This window comes from Canis aureus, chromosome 21, assembly GCF_053574225.1.
Source record: "Canis aureus isolate CA01 chromosome 21, VMU_Caureus_v.1.0, whole genome shotgun sequence".
NCBI classification, from domain to species: Eukaryota; Metazoa; Chordata; class Mammalia; order Carnivora; family Canidae; genus Canis; species Canis aureus.
The window spans coordinates 38552923-38580076 of record NC_135631.1 but is presented as its reverse complement, the minus strand read 5'-3'; the positions used below and the strand labels follow the sequence as shown (position 1 = coordinate 38580076).

At 33.7% G+C, this 27154-nt stretch overlaps 1 protein-coding gene and 1 long non-coding RNA gene across 16 annotated transcripts in view; one reads left to right on the top strand and one right to left on the bottom strand.

The window, feature by feature from the left end:
* Positions 1-27154, bottom strand: part of LOC144292914 (uncharacterized) — a 121287-nt gene that overhangs the window by 12414 nt on the left and 81719 nt on the right. For 4 of the 10 annotated variants that reach the window (XR_013360318.1, XR_013360314.1, XR_013360321.1 and 1 more), the window contains exon 3: positions 24197-24256. The exons of 1 other annotated variant lie outside the window; for it this stretch is intronic. This is a non-coding gene — a long non-coding RNA (uncharacterized LOC144292914). Of the gene's footprint in view, positions 1-8787; positions 8875-13737; positions 17249-18708; positions 22806-24140; positions 24257-27154 lie in introns of those variants that run through there. 5 more of the 10 variants (XR_013360315.1, XR_013360309.1, XR_013360322.1 and 2 more) reach the window with 4 other exon arrangements.
* The window catches only part of PTPN12 (protein tyrosine phosphatase non-receptor type 12), an 85094-nt gene that overhangs the window by 21700 nt on the left and 36240 nt on the right, over positions 1-27154 (top strand). For 4 of the 6 annotated variants that reach the window (XM_077863895.1, XM_077863897.1, XM_077863894.1 and 1 more), the window contains 3 exons: positions 16118-16226; positions 24917-24993; positions 27002-27097. In XM_077863895.1, coding sequence (XP_077720021.1) covers positions 16118-16226; positions 24917-24993; positions 27002-27097 — 282 coding nt within the window. Of the gene's footprint in view, positions 1-16111; positions 16227-16603; positions 16689-24916; positions 24994-27001; positions 27098-27154 lie in introns of those variants that run through there. The other 2 variants (XM_077863898.1, XM_077863899.1) reach the window with 2 other exon arrangements.

Here is a 27154-nt window from a genome sequence, read left to right as displayed (position 1 = left end):
GTTTCTTAGAGGAAGTCAGTCAGTATGCCAATGTAAGGAGACTGGTGAAACACCATTTAAGGTCAAAGCCAATTCTGAATTAGAATGCTTTTTCTTCAGACTTACATTTAAAGCACAAATATAATAAAGATCAAATTTGATCTCATAAACATTAAAAATTTCTATAATACAAAAGGTAATGAAAAATAAGTAGATTAAGTTAAAATATTTTCAACACATTTACTAGATGATGGATTATTTTTTATTTAAAGATATTATTTATTTATTCACGAGAGACAGAGAGAGGCAGAGACATAGGTAGAGGGGGAAGCGGACTCCCTGCAAGGAGCCTGATGCGGTACTCTCGGAAACTCTTTTGGAAACTCTTTTGGAAACTCGGACCACACCTTGAGCCAAAGGCAGATGCTCAACTACTGAGCTACCTAAGCGTCCCAGGATGATGGGTTATTATCTGAAACATGAGTAGCTTCTATATATCATTAAAAAAGAACACTCCAATAGAAGGATGAGCTTATGCTATGAATGGTAATTAACATAAGAAAAATGCAGATAATTACTGAGCATGGGGAAAAGTTGCCAACTTCTCTAATAATTAGAAAAATGTAAATTAATCAACATTAAATTTGGGGGGAGTGTTCACCAGATTCCACCAAATTTGGTGTAAAATTAAAAAATTGATAAATGTTGGCAAAGATATAGAAAAACTGGCATTCTCTATCTGTTGATGGTAATATAAACTGGTGAAACCTTTTTTGGAAGGCAGTTTGGCCATTTCTAATAGAATTGATGCATATACTCTGACCCAGCAGGTCAACCTTTAGGAATCTTTTCTTTATGATATTTGCTATGTACGTAAAATAGTATTTCAAGTATGTTCATTGCAGCAATTTTTGTGAAACAAAATACCTATTAAAGAGGTTTAACATGGTTGGTTACTTCTAAGGGGAGGAATATGGGGAAGGAGGAGTTTTTTTTTTTTTCATTTTATAATTGTGTAGATAAGAAATTTAATATAGCAAGCCTGAAACTGCTATCCTTAGAAAGGCCTGTTTGCAAGATTAGCCCTTGGGGAAAGTCTGTGGAAACTTACCCCTTTGGGAGAGTTCCCATCATTCCCTGTAAGAGTGGCTCACCATGCCTTTATGTATATGGTTTTGTGCTAGACACTTACTTTGCTTCTGGAAATCTGGAATTTTGACTCACGCCAGGCTATGGCCAGCCCTCATTGAAAACACTGGGCACTAACTAAATCTCTGATGAGCTTCCCAGGTAGACAGCATTTCACAAGTTTTGTCACAGCTCAATACTGGAGGAATTAAATGGGTCCTATGTGACTCCATTAGGAGAGTACTCTTCAAAGCTTGTCCCTAGTTTCTTCTGGACCCTGCCTTATGCATCTTTCCCTTTGCTACTTTGGCTTTGTATCCTTTAGCTGTAATAAATCATAGCTGTCAGTGACTGTATTTAAGTCCTAGGAGTCTTTCTTGTGAATCATTGAACCTGAAGGTGGTCTTGGGAATACACGATACAACTTGTCAGTATGGTTTGAATGGGTCTTGGGAATACATGATACAACTTGTCAGTATGGTTTGAATATTTTAGCATCTGCATGTATTGTTTATATAAATTTTAAAATGTTAAATTTAATGTATTACATGTTTAAATTGTATGTATGTATATACATACACATCTCTAAAGATATGTTGATGTTTGTTTTTTTTTTTTTTAATATGTGTACATTATGTGGCCCTTTTATTCTGCATATCTTTCCCCTGGTGATAGAAGATTGCAAACTTTCCTTGGTGACATTGTAGGTAATATAATATAGAACCAAATAAAAGGGCTTTAAGAGTATACTCTTTGTTTATACAAACTATATTATCTCAAGTTACTGAACTAAATGTGTTAGAACTATGACAGTTGGGCAGCCCCGGTGGCTCAGCAGTTAAGCACTGCCTTCAGCCCAGGGCATGATCCTGGAGACCCGAGATTGAGTCCCATGTCGGGCTCCCTGCTTGGAGCCTGCTTCTCCCTCCGCCTGTGTCTCTGCCTCTCTCTCTCTCTCTCTCTCTCTCTCTCTCTCTCTCTCTCTCTCGTCTCATGAATGAATAAGTAAAATCTTAAAAAAAAACAAAACAAAACTATGACAGTAGGGTGCCCAATTTCATTTGACTATGTGTTGTTCTGAATGTGCTTATCAGTTACCAATATGTCTAAAAGACTTGCCGTGCTTTATTTGATATATAATACATGGAATACACTGGGCACTGTCAGAAAATAAAGAGAAATATAAAAGATTGTCACTGACAGGGAATTATAATCTTGGTCGGCAGCAGCTGTGGTAGTGATGGGCTAATAAACCATGTAAACAGATGGTGGCTTTAAAGGAAGAAATAATAAATGCTATACAGGCAGGATGTGCTTTTGAAATATATGCCACATGAAATTGGGATTTTTGTCCTATTTACCACTATATTTATAGCACCTAAAAGAAAACCTGGCACACAGACTAGATTAGGAGAAAATGATGTGAGATCAGTCATCCTCATGAAGGTGATAATTGAATCTCACTCATTTCCTTGTCAGAAGTGCCTGAATCCAGTATGTCAACAAACTGAAAAAGTAGATTTTTTTTTTGAAAATTGTAACTATTAATTCATGAGCAGAGCAGAGCTATCTGATTTTATATGAATGTTGTATGGCCTAGTAATCTGAGATTTTTTTTTTTTTTAAAGACTTTATTTATTCATGAGAGATGGGGGCGGGGGCCGGGGGGAGAGGCAGAGACACAGGCAGAAGGAGAAGCAGGCCCCATGCAGGGAGCCTGATGTGGGACTCCATCCTGGGACTCCAGGATCACGCCTTGGGCTGAAGGTGGCGCTAAATTGCTGAGCCACCCGGGCTGCCCTAATCTGAGATATTTTAATGATGTTACCTACAACTAGCTGTTCCTCTTCCTATGACTAGATAGACATTTAATTTTTAAGCAAAGAACTACAAAGGGTTGCTTTTTATTTTTTTTAAAAAAAACCTTTTAATCGTGGTAAAATGCAAACATCATAAGCTTAGCATCTTAACCATTTATAAGCATACAGTTTACTAATTTAAGTACATTCACTGTTTTGGGCAACCAGGGTCTACAACTCTTTCTATCTCGCAAAACTAAAACTCTGTACTCATTAAACAAGTCCCATTCCCCTCCTCTCCCTGTCCTTGGCAACCAGCATTCTTTTTATTTCTAAGACTGTCTATTCTAGGTATTTCACTTAAATAGAATCATACAATAATTGTCCTTTTATAACTGGTTTATTTCAAGTAGGATAATGTTCTCAAGGTTCATCCCTGTTGCAGCATGTGCCAAACTTTTCTTCCTTTCTTTTTTTTTTTAAAGATTTATTTATTTATTTATGATAGACACAGAGAGACAGAGACACAGGAGGAGGGAGAAGCAGGCTCCATGCCGGAAGCCCGACGTGGGACTCGATCCCGGGACTCCAGGATCACGCCCCAGGCCAAAGGCAGGCGCTAAACTGCTGAGCCACCCAGGGATCCCCCTTTTTTTCCTTTTTAAGGCTAAATAATATTCCACTGTATATGTGTACCACACTTTGTTTATCCATTTGTCTATCAATGGACATTTGGGTTGCTTTCATTTTTGGCTGTTATGAATAATGTTTCTATGAACATGAGTGTACACACATCTGTTCAAGACTCTGCATTTCATTCTTTTGGGTTGTATACCCAGAAGTGGAATTTGTGGATCATCTGATAATTCAAGTGATAATTTTTTTAGGAACTGCTGTATTGGTTCCCTTAATGTCTGTACCATTTTCTTTCCACTCCCACCAGTAGTGCACAAAGATTTCAGTTTCTTCACATTCTCACCAACATTCGTTATTTTATTTTCTTGGTAGTAGCCATTGTAATGCATGAGATGATACATCACTATGTTTTGATTTGTGTTTTCCTGCTGACTAGTGATGTTGAGCATCTAATATGTGTGTTGGCTATTTGTATATTTTCTTTGGAGAAGTATCTACTCAAGTCCTTTGCCCATTTTTAAATTTCAGTGTTTAGTTTTTGTTGTTGAGTTGTGGGAGCTCTTTATATCAGGGTATTTCTATACATCCATTGTTAGCACAGAGAAGTCTCAGCTTATAAAAATTTACCAAACATAATAAAACTATGAGTCATCTTTGAAGTTAAATGCTCTCATCATATGGGATAGTTATATGGTCTCCTATTTCCTTTTTTTTATTTTATTTTTAAAGATTTTATTTAATTTTCATGAGAGACACAAAGAGAGAGAGGCAGAGACAGGCAGAGGGAGAAGCAGGCTCCATGCAGGGAGCCCGATGCGGGACTCAGTCCCGGGACTCCAGGATCATACCCTGAGCCGAAGACAGGTGCTAAACCACTGAGCCACCCAGGGATCCCATGGCCTCCTATTTCCAATTTAATTAATAGTTATTACAGTCAGCTGAAGTTTCAGCTATTTATCATTTTTCCTCACAAGACTACTATACAGATTGACAAGTCTGTTTGTCTCCGTAACATTTCTTCTGGTGAATATATTAGTACAATCTCTTCAGTGACTTTGACCGTAATTTGAAAAGCTGTCAAAATATTGTTAATTTAAAAAGTTTTGGCTTATTTTATCTTTTTTCTTAAAAAGTTAAGAAACTCATTCTAGATAATATTTTTAGTTATGTATTTCCTCTATATCATAAATTTGTATTTAAGATTTATTTCTTTATTGAGACAGAGAGTATGCACACTTGCATGATTGGGGGAGGGCAGAGGGAGTGGGAGAGAGAGAATCTCAAGCCGACTTCCTGATGATCAGGTTTGGGTTTAATTCTTTTACTTTAGTTTTCTTTCCTATCTTGGGTTAGAGTTATACAAGTATAGAATTTAGACTTCAACCCTAATCTTAGATAGTTTATCAGTTCTTCCTACTTTCCCTCAGCATTTTCTTTGTTTTCCTCTCCTAATATCTGGTCTTCCAGATCAGTTGTCTAGCTTCATAGTGTGATTTGTACATCAAGTTATGTTAAAACCTGCATTTTTTACCTTTCTTACTCATCATACTTACCTATACTTTCCTTAAAAAATTATACACTAGGGCAGCCCTGGTGGCGCAGCAGTTTAGTGCCACCTGCAGCCCAGGGCATGATCCTGGAGATCCTGGATTAAGTCCCACGTCGGGCTATCTGCATGGAGCCTGCTTCTCCCTCTGCCTGTGTCTCTGACTCTCATTCTCTCTCTATGTTTCTATGAATGAATAAATAAAATCTTAAAAAAAATTATACACTAAGTTCACTGGCCAAAGTTTCTAATAGACCTAATTATTCATTTGTAATTTCTTCCTTTTACTCCTATTTCAGCCAGATTCTGTGTTCTTGTTATGTTTGACCCTGTCAAATTAATGTTCTAATGAGAAGGTCTGCAGTGAAGAACAAAAGTTTCGTAATACTCCTTTTGGGGAGGATGGATATTCCTTATTACTGGATGGGACTGGATGCCTTCGTTAGCATGCTCTGATGCCGCCAATAATTACTATTAATGATATTATCTAAGTTCCTTTTAAGGATTTTTTTTTATAACAGCTTTGTTAAGGTAAATTCACATATATTGAGATTAATTCATATATACCATAAAATTCACCTCTTTGAAATATACGTTTCAGTAGTTTTTAGTGTAGTAACAAAGCTGGGTATCTGTCATCACTATCTAGTTTTGGAACATTTTGTCACTAATAGAAACCCCATACCCATTACCAGTAACACTTTATTTCTCCCTTTCCCCAATACCATGTAACTTCTAATCTATTTTCTGCCTCTGTTGATTTTCCTAGTCTGAACATTTCATATAAATGGAAACATATGCTTTTTGTGTATTTTACATAGTATATAATGTTTTCAAGACCCATTTGTTAACTATGTCATCAGTACCTTATTTCTTTTTATCACTGAACAATAGTCAACTGTATGAATATGCCATATTTTGTTCATTCATCAGTTGATGGACATTTGAGCTGTTTCCACTCTTTGGCTTTTATGAATAATGCTATGAACATTTGTATGTAAGTTTTTCTGCAGACATATATTTTCCATTCTCTTGGGTATATACCTAGGAGTAGAATTGCTGGGTTGTGTGGGGTTGCTCTATATTTATCCTTTTCAGGAATTGCCAAACTATGTTTCTATTAAGATTTTAAAACCTAATTCTACAGACAAAAGTTTGGCAACCTAACACGACTTTATTTCTACTTGGTCTCTCCTTTTTTTGAAAAATGGTAATTTTGTTAAAGCAGATCCTTTATTCTTAATTTTTTATATCTAAAAACAAATATCTTTTACTAAGCAAAGAATGTTTTTATGCATTGATAGGAAAAATTGGCATAGCAGATCCCTTAATGATAATGCTTTATGTATTTTTATTGGGGAGTTGAAGTGGAAAGGTGCAAAAATATGGCTTGTAAAACTTAACTCTGGTTTGCCAAGTAATTTTCAAGCCTTTGGATATATATAACAATTAGGACTTCTGTGGTCTCTGTATGGATTGACAATGGAAGGATTAGAGAGAACATCAATGACAGTTTATCATTTTAGAACTTGGCTTATGATTTATTTTATGTAATGGGTCTAAATAGACTTATATTGCTTTCTGAGTTTTTTAAAGAAGAATTGGAGCTGGTAATCAGTGTGGTCTCAATATCCTACTCTAGTATGGCACCAAATCTTAGGGTATACACAAAAAGGATTAAATTGCTCTTTAAGAACCAAAATTTGACAGTGTTGTTTTTTTTTTTTTTTTGACAGTGTTTGAGTATACAAATAAGGATAATTTGATGTCTGCCATTTCAGCTAATCTGAGACAGCTAATTAAACTTTTCCCTTAAAAAATAAAAAAAAATAAACTTTTCCCTTAAATTCCTCATCTATTAATAAATTTCATGCTTATCTTAATTTTTCCATATTTAAAGACATGCTCTATGCTAGGTGCTATGTAGGGTACTTTACATGCATGATTTAATAAATGCATTTCTTCTGTCTTTACTCCTTGACTTAATGTAATTATCACATTTAAAATAATTATTACATAAACAATATTATTTATTTATTATATTTATCTTGTTAAGCCCACCAAGTTGTTCTTTTTCCCTCATTCAAAAGATTTCTTAAGTCTTTTAATTTTTAATTGAAAAGACAAGTAATTAAAGGAAAGAAAATTAAGTTACCTATTTCATATAGTAAAACAGCTTTCTTTCTTCATTGGCGATGGGACTGGAGAGTAAGGGGCCATGTTTGGGAGTTGTTTACTGAAGTAAACTCATGAGAACTTGAAATTGATTAGGTGTGAGAGGAAGCAAGTGGGATAGATAAGAGGGGAAAAGTCCAAAACTTCTTAGGAGGTCTTACCTTTGAAAGGGTAAGGAGAGCAGAGGTGCAGTGAAAAAAAGAATCATTTGAAAAATTAGGTTTCTTTTTATCTAGTTAGGTTCGAATTGCTGTTGGGGATGTTTAATAAGCAGTTTGTGGAACTACAACTGAAAAGTCAGGACTGGAAATAGAGATTTTGGAATCTTCATAAATGTAATTGTTAATGTCAGAATAGGGAGGGGATAAGCTTCCTAAAAAATGAAATCTGAGAAGAGAACAGTTCCATAGAAAACACAACATTCAGGGGTTTGAAAGCAGAGGAGGCAGAAAGGACTAATTTAGCAGGGTAAGAGGAGAATCAAGGGACCGTTTCATGGAATCTAAGAAAGGAATTTTAAAAGGGGGAGGATCATTTGTGTTAAATAAAATACTTTTCGGAATTAAGGCTTTGAGATATTGATGGAGTTTGGAGATTACTGGTGACTTCATAAAAGTAGTTTCAGTAGAAGTGGTAAAGAGAAGATTGAAATTTTTGAGGGGTTCGGGAGTTAAAGGTTCACCAGTACGTCCAGGTTTCTCTTTAAAACTGTGATCTGTTGGCCACAGCTTAGTGGCAGTCTGGCTGAGCAAAACATAATTTATTTCCATATAGTGGTAAATATGTATTGAACTCTTAAGCTGCTAAGGGGACTCTTCCTGTGCTATTTATTTTTGCAAAGGTAAATAGGAATTCTGCAACCATGCTATTAATTTGGGGGTCATATTTAATTTTTTAGTTCGACAGTTGCTGTTATTATGGCTTAATGTGTTAAAGCTGGAACTGTGTATTCTCAATTTTACTGTATGTTTATTTATACTCTATGTTATGGAATAATGAAATTGGTGATAGATTGCTTTGGAAAACTATGAGAGTCTGGGCTTGGCAGAGTATTCCCCTGTGTAAACTCAAGGGTAGGGACTGTCATGACGTGTTTTCTTCAGTCAGGACACATAATCAGATAAAGGGGGTGGCATGGTCAGGAGCCATAAGTATAATACCCAAATTTTGGAATTTCTGAGCAATTTGCTGGGACAGTGGGACAAAATATTTGAATTTGGGATTAACCTGCAAAATGTGGAACCAGTGGTTTCATGAGTTAAATGGTAGTAAGAGGACCATTAGATAAGGATGATGAAGAAAGGAATGAACGGACAGGTGAGAACCTGTGTATAGAAAGAAAATTATCAAGCCTGCAAACACTTCTTTGCCATTTGTTGTATGTATTATATATCTTCATTTCAGTAAAAGTTATATATATAATTTTAGTGTCCTGTTAATTCAAATGGGATTCTACTTTATTTCCATAAGAATGTTACTTGCACATTGACAGAGGAGAAATTTTATTACATCCTCCTAACTTACTTGAGATCTTGAGAAAGCACTGTGTTGTCTTTTCCAACCCAAGAACAAGAGCCTTTCCTTTAAAGAAAGTATTGCTTGTTGTCTGGGCTGTGCAAAAAAAAAAAAAAAAAGATTATAGAATTGGGAATTTATTTTTCCTTTTAGTTTTATGCTTTGCCATATTTATTATTTCTAATATATAAAGTCTATAGTTCATTGCAGCTCTTTCTTCCACAGGTCCTATCCTGTCCCTGTGCTCTAATAAAACCACCTTTTTGCACAGACACAAAAAGTCTATAGTACAAAGTTATATTCTAAAACAAGTTCTCAAGGGGTGCCTGGTTGGCTCAGTTGGTTAAGCATCTGACTTGGTTAAGCTCTTGATTTCCACTCTGGTCATGATCTCAGGATCGGGAGATGGAGCCGTGTGTCAGGCTGCAAGCTCAGCATGAGTCTGCTTGAGTTTCTCGCCTTCTGTCCTTCCCTGCACTTGTGCATGTGGGTGGGCACGCACGTGTTCGATCTCTCAAATAAACACATCTTTAAAAAGCAAAAACAAAGACAAGCTTAAAGCTTATTGCTACCCCTTCGAGGAGAATTATAAAAGTTGCTATGTTCGGGAGATCTCCTTTGCTAGCAGTTGATGGAACTAGGAATTGAACTCTAGTGTCTCAGCCTCAAAGCTGTCCCATTGTGAAGTAGTAATAAAGTGTAAGAGGGCATAGACATTTGTTTCTTAAGTATACTGGTCAATTCTAATTTGTATTCATTTTCTCTGAACATTACCACCAGAGAAGACCTAAACAGTTTATTTACTCACTATTTACTCACTACTGTTAGTTATGAATTATGCCGGTAGTAGCTAGTATTAACAGAAAGAAGACATTTTCAGGAAATTCATGTTCTGATGGCATAGATACATATATAAGTAACTACTGCACATTGGGATATGTCCTAGAGTAGAGGATAAAGAGCTGTGGGTAGAGATGAGGAAGCACTTTGGGAGGAAGTGGGAGATGGGGTTTGGTGCCAGGACTGGTCTCAGGAAATGTTTTAACAAGAGGATTTCTGTAGTGAGCTAGAATAAAGTGAGGAGTTTGTTTGGTGTATACTACTAAGAAGATAACTGAAGCATTAAAATCAACATGAATAAAGAATAAAATGTTTTTGTTACCCAAAGAACCCATATGATTGCTCCTACTTCAAAATAATATCCTTTTACCATTTGTCCTGACTTTGCTTCAAAGAACGCATAGCTTTCCTCTCTGAAAAAGAATGGCTGACAAGTTAAAGTTAGTCTGTTATACAGTAATAGGTAAAGCGTGAGCAAAGATAGGAAGAATTTTGAAAGGCAGAATTGGATGTTTTACAATTGAATATAGACATTGCAATTGTATGATTTAAAGGCCTTTTGGTTGTTTTGATTCCTGTGATGGGTGTTAGTGATGTGCATATTTTTATATAAATAGGTTTGTAAAGATTTAAGAAAAGCTAGTTAGAGATAGTATACTTTTGCTGGGAATTATAATATGATTTTATTATTTATTGCTGTTAACTTTGTATTTGGGGTTTAAAAATTATTCTGGCTTAATGATCATACAATTTGTATAGTAGTATTAACTTAGTAATACTATAATTGAGTGGCTTTGTGACAGGACAGTTAAATGTTTCAGGTATAAAATCAGATTCTTCATTTAACAGTTAGTATGGAGTGCCATCTATGTGCCAAGCCCCCTCCCTTTTAAAATTCAGATAGATTTGGGCACCTGGATGGATCACAGTCGGTTAAGCATTGATTTTAAGTCAGTTAAGACTCTTGATTTTGGCTCAGGTCATGATCTCAGAGTTCTTAGGATCCTGTGAGCTCAGGGCATCTGCTTGAGATTCTTTCTCCCCCCTTCCTCCCCTCTGCCTCCCCTCTCCCCTTGCTCACATGTGCTCGCTCTTGCTCTCTCAAAAACATTAAAAAATAAAATAAAATTCAGATGGATTCTTCAATAATTGTCTCAAATTTTTCAGAGCAGTGGCAAAACCACTATTTTTGGCATTAGGTATTATATTTTGGTGCAATATAAACTTTAAGCTTAAAGTATTTCAGTTTTATTTCCCCTTAAAGTTCAGTTTTTAGGTTTGTATATTCTTGTGTGCATATTTACTACTTATGAAACTCATTGTTTTTTTGTTCTTTAGATTTTATTTTTTTCTTTGATAGAACACAAGGAGGGGAGCAGTACGGGAGAGAGGAAAAAGCAGGCTCCCCGCTGAGTAGGGAGCCTGATGTGGAGCTCCATCCCAGGACCCTGGGATCATGACCTGAGCCGAAGGCAGATGCTTTACTGACTGAGCACCCAGGTGCCCCAATACTGTTTTTTAAGTGTTGACATTGAGGAATTTGGGGCAGTAGTGTGTGGCCTGGTAATAGCGTAAGAAGTCTTGAGCTCCAATATTTAATTTATTTATATTCTATCTTATTCCAAAAGATATTTATCTTATTTGAGTTAGCTAAATTTCCATGTTAGCTCTATTACTTTTTGTGTCCATGGTTTTCTTAGTTGTTCTGATTTAAAATCCAGCCAATTAATACTTTGCTTACCTCAACATATTCTGAATTCTAAGTGTTCAATGAATATGAAGAGAATTAGATATATTTTAGAAATGGAGCTAACACAACTTGCTGATGCATTGGATGTTGTAGGGGAGGTAAAGGAAGGAATCAGGGGTGATTCCTAGCTTTTAGATTTGAGCAATTGTTGAATGGTAGTGCTTATTTGGACATGTTTGTGATCTCATGAGACACCCAGTGGACAATCCAGTAGACAGCTGTTTGACTAGAGAGATTCAACAAACAGCACACAACACATTCTTACTAGCTTAGAACCATAGGTAAACAATTAAACTGTACTACTTTGTTAAAGAACTCAAATCTTGACACCAAATGGATATCTTAAAAGAGAATAGTTATATTGCATGTGACTGTTAGAAGCTTTTGAGAAATCAGTTTATTGATACAGGATTAAGAGAATAAAGCTTTGTGTTTGAAGAAATAAAGAGAAGAATTTGGAACATTAAAACAAAGTATTAAACTTCGTTTTTTTTGTGCATCCAAAATTCTAATCTATTAGAGACATCTGTATAACTTGCCTGAACTCAATAAATAAATGATGTCACCCATTTTTAATGTGATTTGCATTAGATCTTGGTCTATAAAGTCCAGTAAGATAGTCCAGTTTGTGCCTTCAGTTTTATAGTTGGTGAGATCGGCAAGACTGAAATTTCACAAGTGGTAAGAGAGCAATGTATTATTGACTCTTTGGCTGAGGAGCTGTTAAGGGGAAGGGTCAAGAAAGCTTCACAAAGGAAATAACACTTTAGCCAGATCCTACTGTTAATTCACCAGCAAGGGTAAAAATGTCAAACTGTGATGTTGAAGGGTGGAGGATTGCTTTTGGTGGTGGTGGTACTAAGTGATTCTATGTGGCTGAAGCATCAGATTCTTAAGTAAGAGAGTGTTAAAAAAAAAAAAAAAGAAGCTAGGAAATTGGACAGGCAGCATTCAAAATGTTGTAATTAAAGAGTTGGTAGTTTATCTTGGAAGTCATGGACACGAGAGGATTTTAATGTGATTGACTAAAAATGATCAGATTTGCCTTTTAGGACAGTAACTCTGCGATATGAAATTATTTAAAAGAACTTACTGACTTTTTCAAGATGTTTAAGAGTAGACCATTGAAAATTTTTCTTAAAGGCTTTTTGTTTCCATAATTAAAAAAACATATCTGATACAGGGTATGGTATCTGTAAGCCTATGTAAATATGCCATTTAGCTATATTTTGCTCAGTTAGGATGGTAACTGATTCAAAGTACTTTCTTCCTTAGGAGTATATTAAATAACTATGTTAAACTTAACAAATGAATTATTTTATTGGTGTTTTAGTTCAGTGCTATTTTGACACAGTCTGTCACATGCACTATATCTATGAATAAGATTCCTTAGTATTTTATATGTTTCTCAGTTAATTTCCTAGTAATTAATTTCACCTAGAGACAATAGAATTGGTGGCCAGGAAGTTAAAATGAAATTACATATATAGATACTTTCATTTCCTGTAGTTAAATGAGTTTTGGTGCTATCTCTACTTCAGTCACTATTTGGACATTCATTTTGATGTATTAAAAAAAATCTTTTGTTTAGGCCAGCATTTAAATCGTATTCTAAGATTAATGTATTTAGCATACAAGCATTTAATATGTTCCAGGGGTACAGAACATTACAAATGTTAATCTAATTATAATCTTGTACTCAAGAGCTTACGGTGTAGTAGGAGAAATAAAATGTATTCTCTTTACATATTTATCATAAAGAGAAGGAAATGGTATTTTGAGAGTGCATATAAAGTCTAAAAAGAATTCAGAAGGAAAAGATTATTTTTGCATGAGTGGGAAAAGAAACTTTGAAGGAGCTAAGACTTAAAAAGTAGATAAGATTTGGAAGCTTGTTTACTGAGTGTGGGTATTGTCCTCATATTACAGAAGATGAGATGGGTTAACTGTGTTCATTGTCATATAGCTAGAAAGTGGTAGATCTAGAATTTTAATTCAAGCAACTAACTGTAAAGCTGACCTTTTTTTTGTTTTGTTTTGTTAGGAAAATTAGACCCTACTTGTTATCTTCTTAAAAAACATTTGGGTAGAATTTTTTTCAATGTCAATTTTTTTATGTACAAAGGTTAATGTTTAATGGACCACCTTTGTTTTATTTATACTACACCAGAGATGAGTATTGCTGATGAGTATGAAACTTTTTAAGTATACTGCTTATGTAGACTTATTTTAATAGAACATTGGAAGGTTGAAGTAGAAGTACACCATACTGTGCAGGGCTTTAAGAAAACTGAATGTATAAAATTCAAACTCATGTGTAATGTTTATTTGTACACAAAAGTATTCTAAAATTAAATATGAAAAATGCAGTCATTTCATATAAAAACTTTATTTTGTCCATTTCTCAATAATAATTCATCGTGTAAAAAAATAAATGGAACAATTGCAGGTATTCCAGAAGTGCATTAACATTTTATAATTAAATTCATCCCCTTTTCCCATTTCTTTGTAGTTACATTTTTTTTCAGTGATTATTACCTCAGTTAATTCCTTTACCCCTGTGTTTAGACTCATATCCTTCTGTAAGTCACATTCACATACAATATTTTGTAATGCATTAAGATACTATAAATACCTGAAAATTAAAATCTTTGAGCAAAAATAATAGAGATTCTAATTAAATATGTAAGATTTATAGTGCATAACTGGGAGGGTCTTTGTTAATATGGATTAAGAAAATAGCTGTCTTTTTTCCTTTAATTTTTTTAGCATTTAATTTTTAAAAATCTTTTTTCAAGTTTTTATTTATTTAAGTAATCTCTACATGCAGCATGTGGCTTGAACTCATGACCCTGAGATCAAGGGCCATATGCTCCTCTTATTGAGCCAGCCAGGCACTCCTTCAGCATTTAATAGTTTGAATAGACAATACATGCATATAATCAAATAGGCATGAGATATCATACAGTAATGTTTCTTTCCCATCCATTTCTTATAGCTATTCATTTCTTTTCTCAACTAATAACAACAACCTTGTTCATTTTCTCTCCTAGAGATATTTTATGCACATGTACAAGGAAATGCAAATATATTTTTATTCTTAACACCAGTGGTAGTGTATTATATACACTATGGTGTTCCCTGCTTTTTACCCTTAATACGTATTTTGAGGCATTTCCATATCACTGTATATAAAGAGCTTCCTTATTTGTTTTCAATTATATTTAATTGTATAAATGAAACAAATCTGTTTAGCCAGTCCTCTATTAATAGACTTTTATTTGCAGTCTTTTGTTGTTTTAAACAATACTGCAATAAATAACTTGGTGTATAATATGTCATTTCACATGTGCTGTGTAAAGGACAAATTTTTAGAAGTATACTTCCTGGGTTAAGGGGTTATGTGTATTTGTAATCAACAAATTACCCTCCTTAGGGCTTGTGTTAATGTTCTTTTCTACCAGCATTATATTGAAGTTTTGATTTTCTCACACTCTTACCAACAGCACGTTTACTTTTAAATATAATTTTTTTCCCTAACCTACTTTTGAAAACCTTATTACCATAGAAAATAGCATCATAAATGTGGGGAATTTAATTTCGGCATTGTGCCAATGCAGAACAAGATTCTCGTCGGTCTTTTCATCTTACTGAAAAAAAAAAATGTGTATTCATTCCTCTTTTAGGTCTCTAATATTGTCATTATAAAGTTTAGTAGTTTTTCAAAGAAAAACAAAAGACTCATTATTCTATGATAATTGTCTACTTAAAAGATTATTTCAAGTGCTGTATGTTGTGAAGTATATCATAACAAGAATAAGAACCTTAAATAAGTTCTGTGATTTTAAAAAAACTTTTTTTTTTTTTTTGCTTAAACATGAACATTACAAGTAGCAAAAGTAAAATGGTGAAAAAGTTAAATGTTACCAGACTTTTTGTTCATTTCATTTGTATTCAATAATTTGTTGAATAGTAAAACCAGAATGCCTTCAATATGTCTTTAAGCTTGGAAGAAAGTAGGCTTCTTTGAAATTAAATTTCAGCAATGTAGTTGAGTAGTGAATTTAAACAATTCACAATGCTGACTTTCAGTGCTTCTGAAAGCAGGAAGTGTATTACTGACATGCAGAAATATTCCAGCCCAAAGAACATCCCTACTGCCATATGTGGTAAGAATTTGTCACTAACTCACAAACCACTTCTGTAATGCAGTGAATAAGCAGAATTGGTCTTTGTTGGGCATTTCCAATGCAATATGAAAGAACTTTGTTTTGCAGTGTCTTATAAGTAATTATTAGCTTATGCCTTGGAAGGAGCCTGGCACATCATGGGTGCCCAAGGTTTATTGAGAGAAGGAATAAAGAAACTTGTAAATAATCTTTTAGGCATGATTTACTTGGTTTTAGGGACCCATAGTTAAACACAAAAATTACTTGAGTAAGTTAAGGACTGAAATATTCTGACTAAACTTATTAATGATTTCTTTAAATAAAATTGCTTTCTTGTATTTTGGTGTCCTCTTTCAATGCCATTTGGAATATTAATCTTATGTTTTCACTTAAGGTAAAAAAAAATTTCCTTGGGGTTAATTGTTAAGGGATAGGGAGATACTGTGAGCTTAGACAAACAGGAAAATGAGTTTTAAGGAATTGGGGTTAGCAAAATTCAATAAAGAGCTATTTATAAATCATTAAAATTGTGAAGATATTAATGTTTTTATAATCTTGAATTTTTTGTTTATGTTTTAAGCGATTAAGAAGATTGTCTACCAAATATAGAACAGAAAAGATTTATCCCACAGCCACTGGAGAAAAAGAAGAAAATGTTAAAAAGAACAGATATAAGGACATACTGCCATGTAAGTTTGAAATGCCCTCATAGTACAATTGGAAATGTTAATTAGTAGCTTGTAGTCTAAACTAGTTTTATTCTTCCTAATGAGTTTGATTGTTGAGTTAGTAATTAACTACTCTTTTAAGGTACATGATAAGGTAATTTGTAATTGTGCTTTTTGTTCTTTCTTCTGAAAGTAGTTTTTGTTGTTTACTTTTTTCTTTAAGCATCATAATTGCTCTGATACTAACTTTTAAATACAGAAAAATCCAAGTATATATTTTGTGACTCCCTGTTCAAAGAAGTTGTTTTGTTAAAATGAAATAGATAATTCTGTAAATATAATGGAATAAATTTATAAAATGCTAAAAATATTAACTCTTATCTATTATCTATTTACAGTTAGAACCGTAATTGACTAATTATGCATGAAAAATGAACCATATAAGATGATTCATGCCTGATACCTGCTTTCTCAGTAGTCTAAGTATGTGTCTCTGAGAATCTACCTTAGACTTATAACATTATTTTATACAAATAATATAATTTTATTCTTTAAAAGCACATTTTTTGGCAAAATACTTTTAACTCTAAAAGCATGCATACTTGAGTGTTCCTGTTTTATATAAAATCTTTACATCATACGTGCTAGCTCTTAAAGCTGCTAATAGTTTCTTTCTTTCCCTTCGATGTCTTGAAATACATTCCATGACACCATTCCCTCAACTCTCATTCATTGTTTTCCCCAGCCTTATTGAGATAAAATTGACAAAATCTCATTGATTTTTAAAGGTTCATCTCCCTAAAATGTCTTTGATAAAGTTTCCAGTGACTCTTTGTGCCAGATTTAGTAGTTTTTTTTTTTCAGTGCTTACTCCTGTTAACTGTTTTGATGCCATCAACTAGTCTCTATTTCTGAAATTTTCTTCTTCCATGATATCCTTCTGGATTTCAAGTTGCCTCATCCCTCTTTTTCACTGTCTTCTTTGCATAAATGTAATCCTTCATCTTTTTCTCGTTGTTCGACTGTATTCTCAGCTGTGGAATCTGTGGGTGGCCAGTATTAGCAGAATTACTATGTGGCAAGTGTATGTAGTATAATGGTGATGAGTTTTGGCTCTGAAAGTCCAGTTTTGGCTCTACCACCTGGTATTTATGTGACTCTGAACTCCTCTCCTCTGTGCCTTTTTTCCCTCATCTGTAAAATGGAGATTAAAATAATAATACTTTTTATGATTATTTTTAGCATTAGATAGGTTAGTACATGTTAAAAAGCTTAGAATTATACCTAGCACACAGTAAGTACACATTAAGCTTTTGGAAAACACATTCCACTTTCTTACCAGTCTTCCTTAGAATGGTGGATGGGATGGCTTTCTGGACAGTTTTTATTAAGCAAGATAATCTCAACATGCTCTTAATGTACTCTGGAATTAATGTACATACTATTAAAGAGACAGTTTCCTTACTTTCTTTTTCTGCCATCTGGGGAAATGAATCTTAAACAGCTCCAGGTTTCTATTTTCGTATGTTTTGTTTTATTCAAAAAGCTTTGAGCAAGTACTGTATGCTGGAGATACAGTAGAAAACAAATTGTCAAAAATCCCCGCCTTTGTGGAATTTATATTCTAGTCAAGGGAATGGACAATAAATAAATACAAATAACATATATGGTCTCTAAGATGGTAACTAGTGGTATCGAGGATAATATAGTAGGGATGAAGCACATAGAGAAAGATGAGACTAGAAGGGGGAAGCTTTACAATTTTAAATAGAGATAGAGGAGGAAGTTCAGTAGGGTGCTGTAAAATTGACCCTCTAATAAATAAAAACCCTAATTTGTACTGTCAGCTTCTGTAGTAAATGGATTATTTGCCATAATCATCACAACAAACTTTGAGGTAGGTACTATTATCTGCCACTTTGCAAATGGGAAATTGAGACGCAGAGAAATTATATAGCTAGTGACACAGTTAATAGAGTCGATGAGAATTTGAACTCAGGTAGTTGTTGTCCAGAGCAGTGATTCTCAACTAGGGTAATTTTGCCCCTTAGAAGAGACAATTAGCAATGTCTGGAGATGTTTTGGTTGTCACAACTGGGATATGGAATGGCAGGCTGCTACTGTCATCTAGTGGGTAGAGAGAGGCTAAAGATGCTATTGTATCCTATAATACAGAGGCTGCAGCCTCCCCCCACAAGCAAAGAATTACACAAGGCCAAAATGTCTGTAGTGCTGAGGTTGAGAAACCTTGCTTTAGAACCTGAGGTCAATCATTATGCTTTAGTCAGACTGGTAGTGTCTTTTTTCCTTTTAAGTTATTTAAGATTTGGTAAGTCAGTTTTCAGTAAATTTTTAGTCATTTTAATTTGGAAAACTATATTAAAAGCAATTGTACTTAGAAATGTATATTTACTTACTGTCATAAAAATAATGTAAGCTGTCAATTTCCTTTGCATATTTAGCATGTCCAGTGCTTCCAGACACAGTATTTTTTTAAACTGCTTTATTGAGGTATAGTATAATTTACATACATAAAATTTACCCACTTTAAATATACAATAATTTTTAGTAGATTTATAGAGTTGTGTAACCATTGACACAGTACAGTTTTAGGGCATTTCCATCAACCCAGAATGATCTTTTATGTCAGTTTATAGTCCTTAGCCCCAGGCAAACACTAATGCTTTCTGTCTCTAGATTTTCCTATACTGGAAATTTCACATAAATGTAAGTATATAAATTGTAGTCTTTTATGTCTGGATTTTTTTTGCGAAGCACGATTTTGAGATTCATCCATGTTGTAGCATATATCAGTAGTTCATTCCTTTTTATTGTTCAGTAGTACTGCATTGTATGGATATATCACATTTTGTTTATCCATTCACCAGTTGATGAACATTATGAATAATGCCTCTATGAACATTTCCATACAAATCTTTGTGTGGACACATGGCTCTCTTTCTTTTGGATAGATACCCAGGAATGGAGTTTCTGATTCTATAGTAGCTTGTGTTTAACTTTTTAAGAAACTGCTAAACTTTTTTTAAAGTAGTTGTATACTGTTGTATTTTCCCACCACCAACATAAGAGGGTTCCAGTTTCTCCACATTCCTTTTTACTGTCAGTCTTTTTGATTATAGTTATTCTAGTAGGTATGTAGAGGTATCTTATTGTGCTCTTAACATGTATTTCCCTAATAACTAATGATGTTGAGCATCTTTTCATGTTCTGTTAGCCACTTATATATCCTCTTTGGTGAAAATCTCCTCAAATCCTTTGTACTTCCATTAGACTTCTTTTTAATTCTATTGAGTTGTTCTTTAGCTGTCCTAGATACAAGTCTTTCTTCATCTATATGGTTTGCAAATTTTTTCCTCCCAGTTTATGGCTTGTCCTTTCATTTTCTTAAGGTGTCTTTTAAAGTGTGCAAGCTTTTTTTTTTTTTTATTTAAAGATTTTATTTATTCATGAGAGACACAGAGACAGAGAAAGGCAGAGACACAGGCAGAGGGAGAAGTAGGCTCCATGCAGGGAGCCTGACGTGAGACTTGATCCCGGGTCTCCAGGATCAGACCCTGGGCTGAAGACAGCACTAAACCGCTGAGCCACTCGGGCTGCCCTAAAGTGTGCAAGCTTTTAATTTTGATGGAGTCCAGTTGTCACTTTTATGGATCATACTTTTGATATTCTATCCATGAACTCTGCCTAATTCAAGGACACAAAGATTTTCCCTGTTTTCTTATTTTTCTTCTAGTACTATTATAGCTTTAGCTTTTAAATTTTGGTCTATAATCCATTTTCAGTTAATTGTCTGAAATCTGTGTATGTAGGATTGTTCTGAAATCTGTGTAAGTAGGATTGTTCTAATACCATTTGTTGAAAAGGCTGTCCTTTCTCCGCTGAATTGCCTTGGTACCCCTGTTGGAAATCATTGGACCATAAATATAAGGGCTTTTTGTTTTTTTCCCTACTACGCTATTATATTCTTAAGCCAGTATCATACTGTCTTCATTATGGTAGCTTTGTAGTAAGTTTTAAAAGCAAGAATTAAGTCCTCCAACTGTGTTCTTATTTTTTAAAATTTATTTGGTTCTTTTGGTTTCTTTTTCATTTATATACAAATTGTAGGATCAACTTGTCAATTTCTGCAAAAAAAACCCTAATGAGATTTTGATAAGGACTGCATTGAATCTACAGATCAGTTTAGGGAGAACTGCCAATCTTAAACCTTATTGATTCTTCCAATCTGTGAACATGAAATGTCTCTCTCCATTTATTTAGATCTTTACTCTCTCTCAGCAATGTTTTATTATTTTCAGTGTACAAGTCTTGTATTTTTAAAAAATTCTTTATTTGAATGAAATTATTCTTAAATTCTTTATTACTAGCACATAGAAATACAATTTATATCTTTGTATTGATTTTTTTTTAATCCAGTGACCTTCCTGAACTCATTTATTAGTTTAGCAGTTTTTATGGATCCTTTAGCTTTTTTTTATATACTGAGTCATTTTATTTGCAAATAATGACAGTTTTACTACTTCCTTTCCTATCTGAATGTCTCTTTTGCCTTATTCTACTAGTTTGGACCTCTAATACAATGTCAAACTGGCAAAAGCAGACATTTTTGCTTTTGGTCCATTAAAAGTAGTTTCATCATTGTTCAAAGATTATATAGGTTTTTCTGGAGCTGTCTTGGAGATTTGATTTACTTTATACTAGAATACTGAGGCCAGTTCCAGAATTAAGAAATATTTAGATGCCCTGTGTCAAGAATGATCTGTGCTTTGTCTGCTCAGAGGACTAAAATCAAACTGGTTGTCCTTTAGAAATGATAGATTAGTGTGATGTATGTATCATAATTTAATTTGGAGAGTTTTCTTTTTTTCCCTAAGACCTAGGATTTAATCAAGAGGAAGTTCTGGTTACTTCAGAGGTGACAATATTTAAATATTTTCTCCTTGTTGCCATAGGTTGCTGATGTTTGTTTGGGGGAAAAAAAAAGTTGCTTCTTAGGGAGCCTCCTGTGTGGCCAATCTTGTTTTTTTGTTTTTATTTTTTAAAGATTTTATTTACTTATTCATGAAAAACACAGAGAGAGAGAGACAGCCAGAGAGAGAAGCAGGCTCCATGAAGGGAGCCAGGTGTGGGACTTGATCCCAGGATTCTGATATCATGCCTTGGGTGGAAAGCCAACGTTTAACCGCTGAGCCACCCAGGCATATTTGGAGTTGGGTACTTGGGAGATTGTAGAGGCAATCAGCAAAACCATGGAGAGGAATAATTGTTTTCATTTCTTTAATTTTCTTTAAGTTCTATACATGTTTATGCTTAATAGCACCAATGAAGAATTGAAAATACATAGGATGATGTATTATGTTATATAAGCAACCTAATATTGATTTTTAAAAATTGTCAATAACATACTACAATTGTTTAGTATAAAACAACGACTACAAAGTTTGTTTGTGCTTCAGTTTAAGCCATTTTTCTGCCCCACCTTGAACTTACTGAATCAAACTTACTACAGAATATTGTATTCAGAAGTCTTGTATTTTAATTTGCTTTCTCCAACCGCCCCCCCCCCAGGTGTTATATAATTAGAGATAGATGAAATAAGATTGGCAAAATGTTGTAATTAAATATTACACTGTAATCGAACTGGAACTTAGATAAAAACCTTAAAATGTTGAAATTACTAAAATGAGGTAATGGATATATAGGGATTCATTATGTTATTTTATTTTTGTGTATGCATAAAATTCTCTATCATAGAATATTTAAAAAAAATTAACAGTTTGGATGTAGCAGCCTGGTCCCAGTATGGACGATGAGTTGGGAGCCACTGTTCTCATTTGGGTTCACAATCCCCAGAAACATATTACTGAGGATCCAGTGGTAAACCGACTGTTGTACAAAGCCCTATGTTTGAGATACTTTAACTGGAGGCTAATAGCCACATGAATAAAGGTAATTAATTGGGACTCCTCATTACTAACAAAAATGATAAGAGGAAGCTTCGTGTAAATTACTTGTCATTATTCTAACAACTGAGTATTCCCATTTACCAGAAGATCAAATGAGATAAGAAACAAAGCATTAGTAAACATATAAACATTTTCTTTTCTGGAAACACAGAAAAGAGATCAATGATTTTAATTGGAGACTAGTATGTCTTCTGTATCTCTTCCTACAAGTTTCCAAAGATTTCACCAAAAATTAATAACATCAGAGGAACTGAGCCCTAGTACTAATGTATAAAATTTGAGTCATTGACAGATTATTCATTAGATGACTTTTAAGAGTTTGCTAAGTTTTATTCATCTGTTACCATTTCTGTATTTGTCTTTTTCTATTTTAATTGCATTTATTTATTTTATTTATTTTATTTTATTTTATTATTTTATTTTATTTATGAGACACACACACACACAAACACACAGAGGCAGAGACACAGGCAGAGGGAGAAGCAGGCTCCATGCAGGGAGCCCGATGTGGGACTCGATCCTGGGTCTCCTGGATCAGGCCCTGGGCCGAAGGCGGCGCTAAATTGCTGAGCCACCTGGGCTGCCCTTTAATTGCCTTTAATATTCATTGTCCCTGGATTAGAAAGGACCATAATATGATAATAGCATTTCACATATTATATGTTGTGGTTTTCTCTAATCTGGATACTTGTGACTATTAGTCAATCCTACTACTTTAGGATTTCATAGACTCAAAGTATCTCCCCCCAAATATTTATTATGGCAAATGGGAAGATAGTAACTTTGCAGTGGGGATAACCAGGCCACAACATAATAACCAAGTATCCAAGGTTAACATGGCAAGTAATATGATATTGACATCATAAACCACTTGGTGTGTCTTCTCGCTGAGAAGGACACATCATCGTTCTCTGGTGTTCTTGCCAAAAATGCATACCCTCATTCTAATCAGAAGAAAACAAAATGAGTCAGAGCAGCTTTTATAGATTGGAACAAACTAAGGTGAAATAATAACTACATGTAATGTGGGAAAGAGAAAAAAAATTTTTAATTGCGGAAATTTGTATGCAGTCTGTTAATTACTAATAATTACTAAAATAGTGTGACAATGTTAATTTTCTGATTTTGATAACTGTGTGATGGTTATGTAACATTAAGGGAAGCTGAGTGAGGGACATTTGAGAATTCTGTGTACTATTTTTACAGTTTTTCTGTAAATCTAAAATCAGCTTTAAGTAAAATTTTAAGGATCAATACAAACTGGAACAAAACTGTATTATCTATGACTAAAGACTGATTTTTTTTTTCATATAAATCAGTAGGAAAACAGACATAGGTAAAAATGTACAAAGGATATAAGCAGACAGTTTATGGTAAAAGAAATCTAATCAATAATTATGAAATATGTGACCACTTGCATAGTTCAAGAAATACACATCTGATGTTTTTACTTTTTAGAATGTCACTTATTAAAAAGTAGAACACCAGTCACTCTAACAAATAGCATTTGTACTGTTTAAGTTACTGTACACCTTTTAGAAGGCAAGTAGCATTTCTTCTGTTAAGAACCTATCTTATACCACTGTTAGCAGTGAAAGCAGATACATGGACAGCAGCATTCAGTGTGGTAGTGTTTTTAATAGGAAAAAATGGTTCATCAGTACACTAGCTGTTTAAATAAATAATAAAACATCCATATAATGGATTTCATGTAACATTATGTGAATAAGATAGATATATGTATTAGCTTTGGGAAGAGTTCCCAGATATGGGATTAACTGAAAAGTGAGATACAGAATATGAGATGATTGCATTTGCATAGTTTTTCAAGTATGTAGGTATATGCATAAAAATTACTTCTGCAAGGTAAAAAGAACCTTAATAGTGTCTTTGTTGGGAAAGGGACCTGGACTTCAAGGGTGGGGGAAGATTACTTTTCATTTTATACCTTTCTTTAAGGGGCATCTGGGTGGCTCAGTTGGTAAAGTGTCCAAATGATCTCACCTCAGGTCTTGGTCTTGGTCTTGTGGTTGTGAGTTCAAGCCCTGCATTAGGGCATGGAGCCTGTTTAAATTAAAAAAAAAAAAAAAGAAAGAAAGAAAAAAAAAACTTTCTTTAAAATCTGATTTTTAAAAATCATATACATACTACTTTTATTTTAAAAATAAAGTTGCAATTCTATAAAACTAATGAAATTTCTATTTTGGAACTTTTTTGGTAAAGATTTTTTTTTTAGCCTTAAGTTGTCATTACCTAATAATGAATATTATTGCCAAGTGTAGTATTGAGCACTTTTATGAATCATCTTATTTCATTTGTCATAATTTACTTAATTTTTATAATTTCTGGTGAAATATGAAAGCTACATTTCCTAATAAGAATTTTAGCAAATGAGCTTGTACATCAGTGGTTAGAGTCTATTACCTCATATATACTTGTTTAAAAACTGCAAAGGCTTCACCCTGGGTTCTTGTCTAGCAAAATCTGGGATGATGCCCAGGAATTTGTATTTTAAAAGAGTTCCTGAGATTATTCTGATTACAGTATAGCGTTAAAACATAGCTTTACATCATCAGATTTTTGTTTTTATAGACTTATTTTCTATAAATATGATATTATAAGTTTTTTAAAGAAAATATTTTGAGTTATATGGCTTATTAGAAAACATATGTTTATCAACAGGGCATAATTCATGAAATTCTTTTTATTTTTTTTTCCTTATAGTTGATCACAGTCGAGTTAAGTTGACTTTAAAGACTCCTTCTCAAGATTCAGACTATATCAATGCAAATTTTATTAAGGTATGTATTAACTTTAAATGGTGTTTCTCTGCCCTACTTAATGTCTTCTTACATAATAATTAAATTTTTTTTAAATTGCCTGAATATTATATCAATAGCAAAAACAAAAAGAAAATTACAGCCCTTGCACACTTTTTATGTGGTTTCCTTCTAACCTTATTCACAAAGATAAAGACTTTGCTTAGTTTCATGATAGTTGTGATGGCTTTCTATTTTTTCTTTTGTTTCTTTTTTTACATTGAAGACTTATAAACAGTTTACCAGTTGCTAAATCTTTTCCATTGTCCCTCTGAGTTTATGTACAAAAATGTACAGACATAGTCATTCCGTGTTGTTGAGCTATGTAGGTTGTTTCCAGTTTGTAATATTGCAGTGAACATTTTTCTTTCGAATTTCTGAGGATAAATTATCAGGGCTGGAATTAGTGTGTAATACTGTTTCAAAATTATAGAATTACAGACTTAGATTAATACCTTTTGAAAATTGTCACTATTTTTCGAGTGGCAGCACTAGTGAGTACAAGATTAAATACAGCCTTTATGTAGTTAACCATTTTTGGTTACTCTTATACAAAAGCAGTCAAGTTCTTACATAGTTATCAATAGATTCAAACTGCTACTTGATTTTTTTTTTAAAGATTTTATTTATTTATTGAGACACACACAGAGAGAGAGAGAGAGAGGCAGAGACACAGGCAGAGGGAGAAGCAGGCTCCACACAGGGAACCCGACATGGGACTCGATCCTGGATCTCCAGGATCACACCCTGGGCTGCAGGCGGCACCAAACCGCTGTGCCACTGGGGCTGCCCAAACTGCTACTTGATTAAATAAAAGACTACTTTGTTCCAATAGTTATTCTGTGTTTTGAATAATTTCAGTTCTTTTATATATGGTATTTATAGGTACTTAAAAAATATTTTGTTGAAATATTAAGGTGGTACAAGTTATATGGTAAAATTAATATTATCTATGTCAACATTAAACAGTCATGATTTCAAATAAAAACTTTTTTCCCCAACAAAATCAATTTTATTAAAATTATGGCAAAACCCAAAACTAAAAAGTTAAACAAAGACTAATATGTAGGTGGTTTGCTGTTTTAGATGTTGTCAATGTTGATATTCTTTTATAAGGACATTTGTTAAAAGTTCTAGTATTTTGGAGCACCCGGCTGGTTCAGTTGATGGAGCATGCGACTCCTGATCTCAGGGTTGTAAGTGTGAACTTCATGTTGGATATAGAGATTACTTAAATATAAAATCCTTGAAAACAAAGAAAAGTCCATGTTTTTAATTCTACTTAGTAACAGTGATTTATTGTGTGATTATATTATGTACTAGTTTAGCATATTATTTCATATATTCCCAGGTATGTAATTAGATATGTATATTGTAGGTACCAAGTAAACCTTTTGAGTAAATAATTGGACTGTTAGGTAGTTTTACTATTGTTTTTAGAATCAGTGCATGTTTTTTATGTTTCTTTCCAGTGAGCTTTGTTGACTAGGTATTGGGGCTTCTTTTTTAAGAGCCAAGTAAATAATAATTTGTAAATTAGCATAAGGCAGTTTTTTTTTTTAAGATTTTTATTTTATTTATTCATGAGAGACCCAAACAAAGAGGCAGAGAGCTAGACAGAGGGAGAAGCAGGCTCCTCACAGAGCCGGATTGGGACTTGATCCCAGGACCTGGAGATCACGACCTGAGCCAAAGGCAGATAGATGCTCAATTGCTGAGCCATCCAGGCATCCCATAGCATAAGGCAGTTTAGTTTAATTATCATTTCTGTGTGCCATGTCTAAAAATACACAAAAATAGTATTTCTCCAAAAGCTGAAGTGAATTGAATATATTTTGTCATGCTCTTATGTACTATGAAAGAAAAATTATTTAGAAATATTTTATGTGAAAAGAGGAGTATTACTAATAAAATTTGAAACCTTAAAATTTAGGTAAGGGAGTATTTTTGGTAATTATAATAATATGAAATTTCCTTTTAATTATTTTAGGGTGTTTATGGGCCAAAAGCGTATGTGGCAACCCAAGGACCTTTAGCAAATACAGTAATAGATTTTTGGAGGATGATATGGGAGTACAATGTCGTAGTAAGTAATTTACCTTTCATAATCTGTTTTGAGAAGTATTAATGTAATGACATAGGA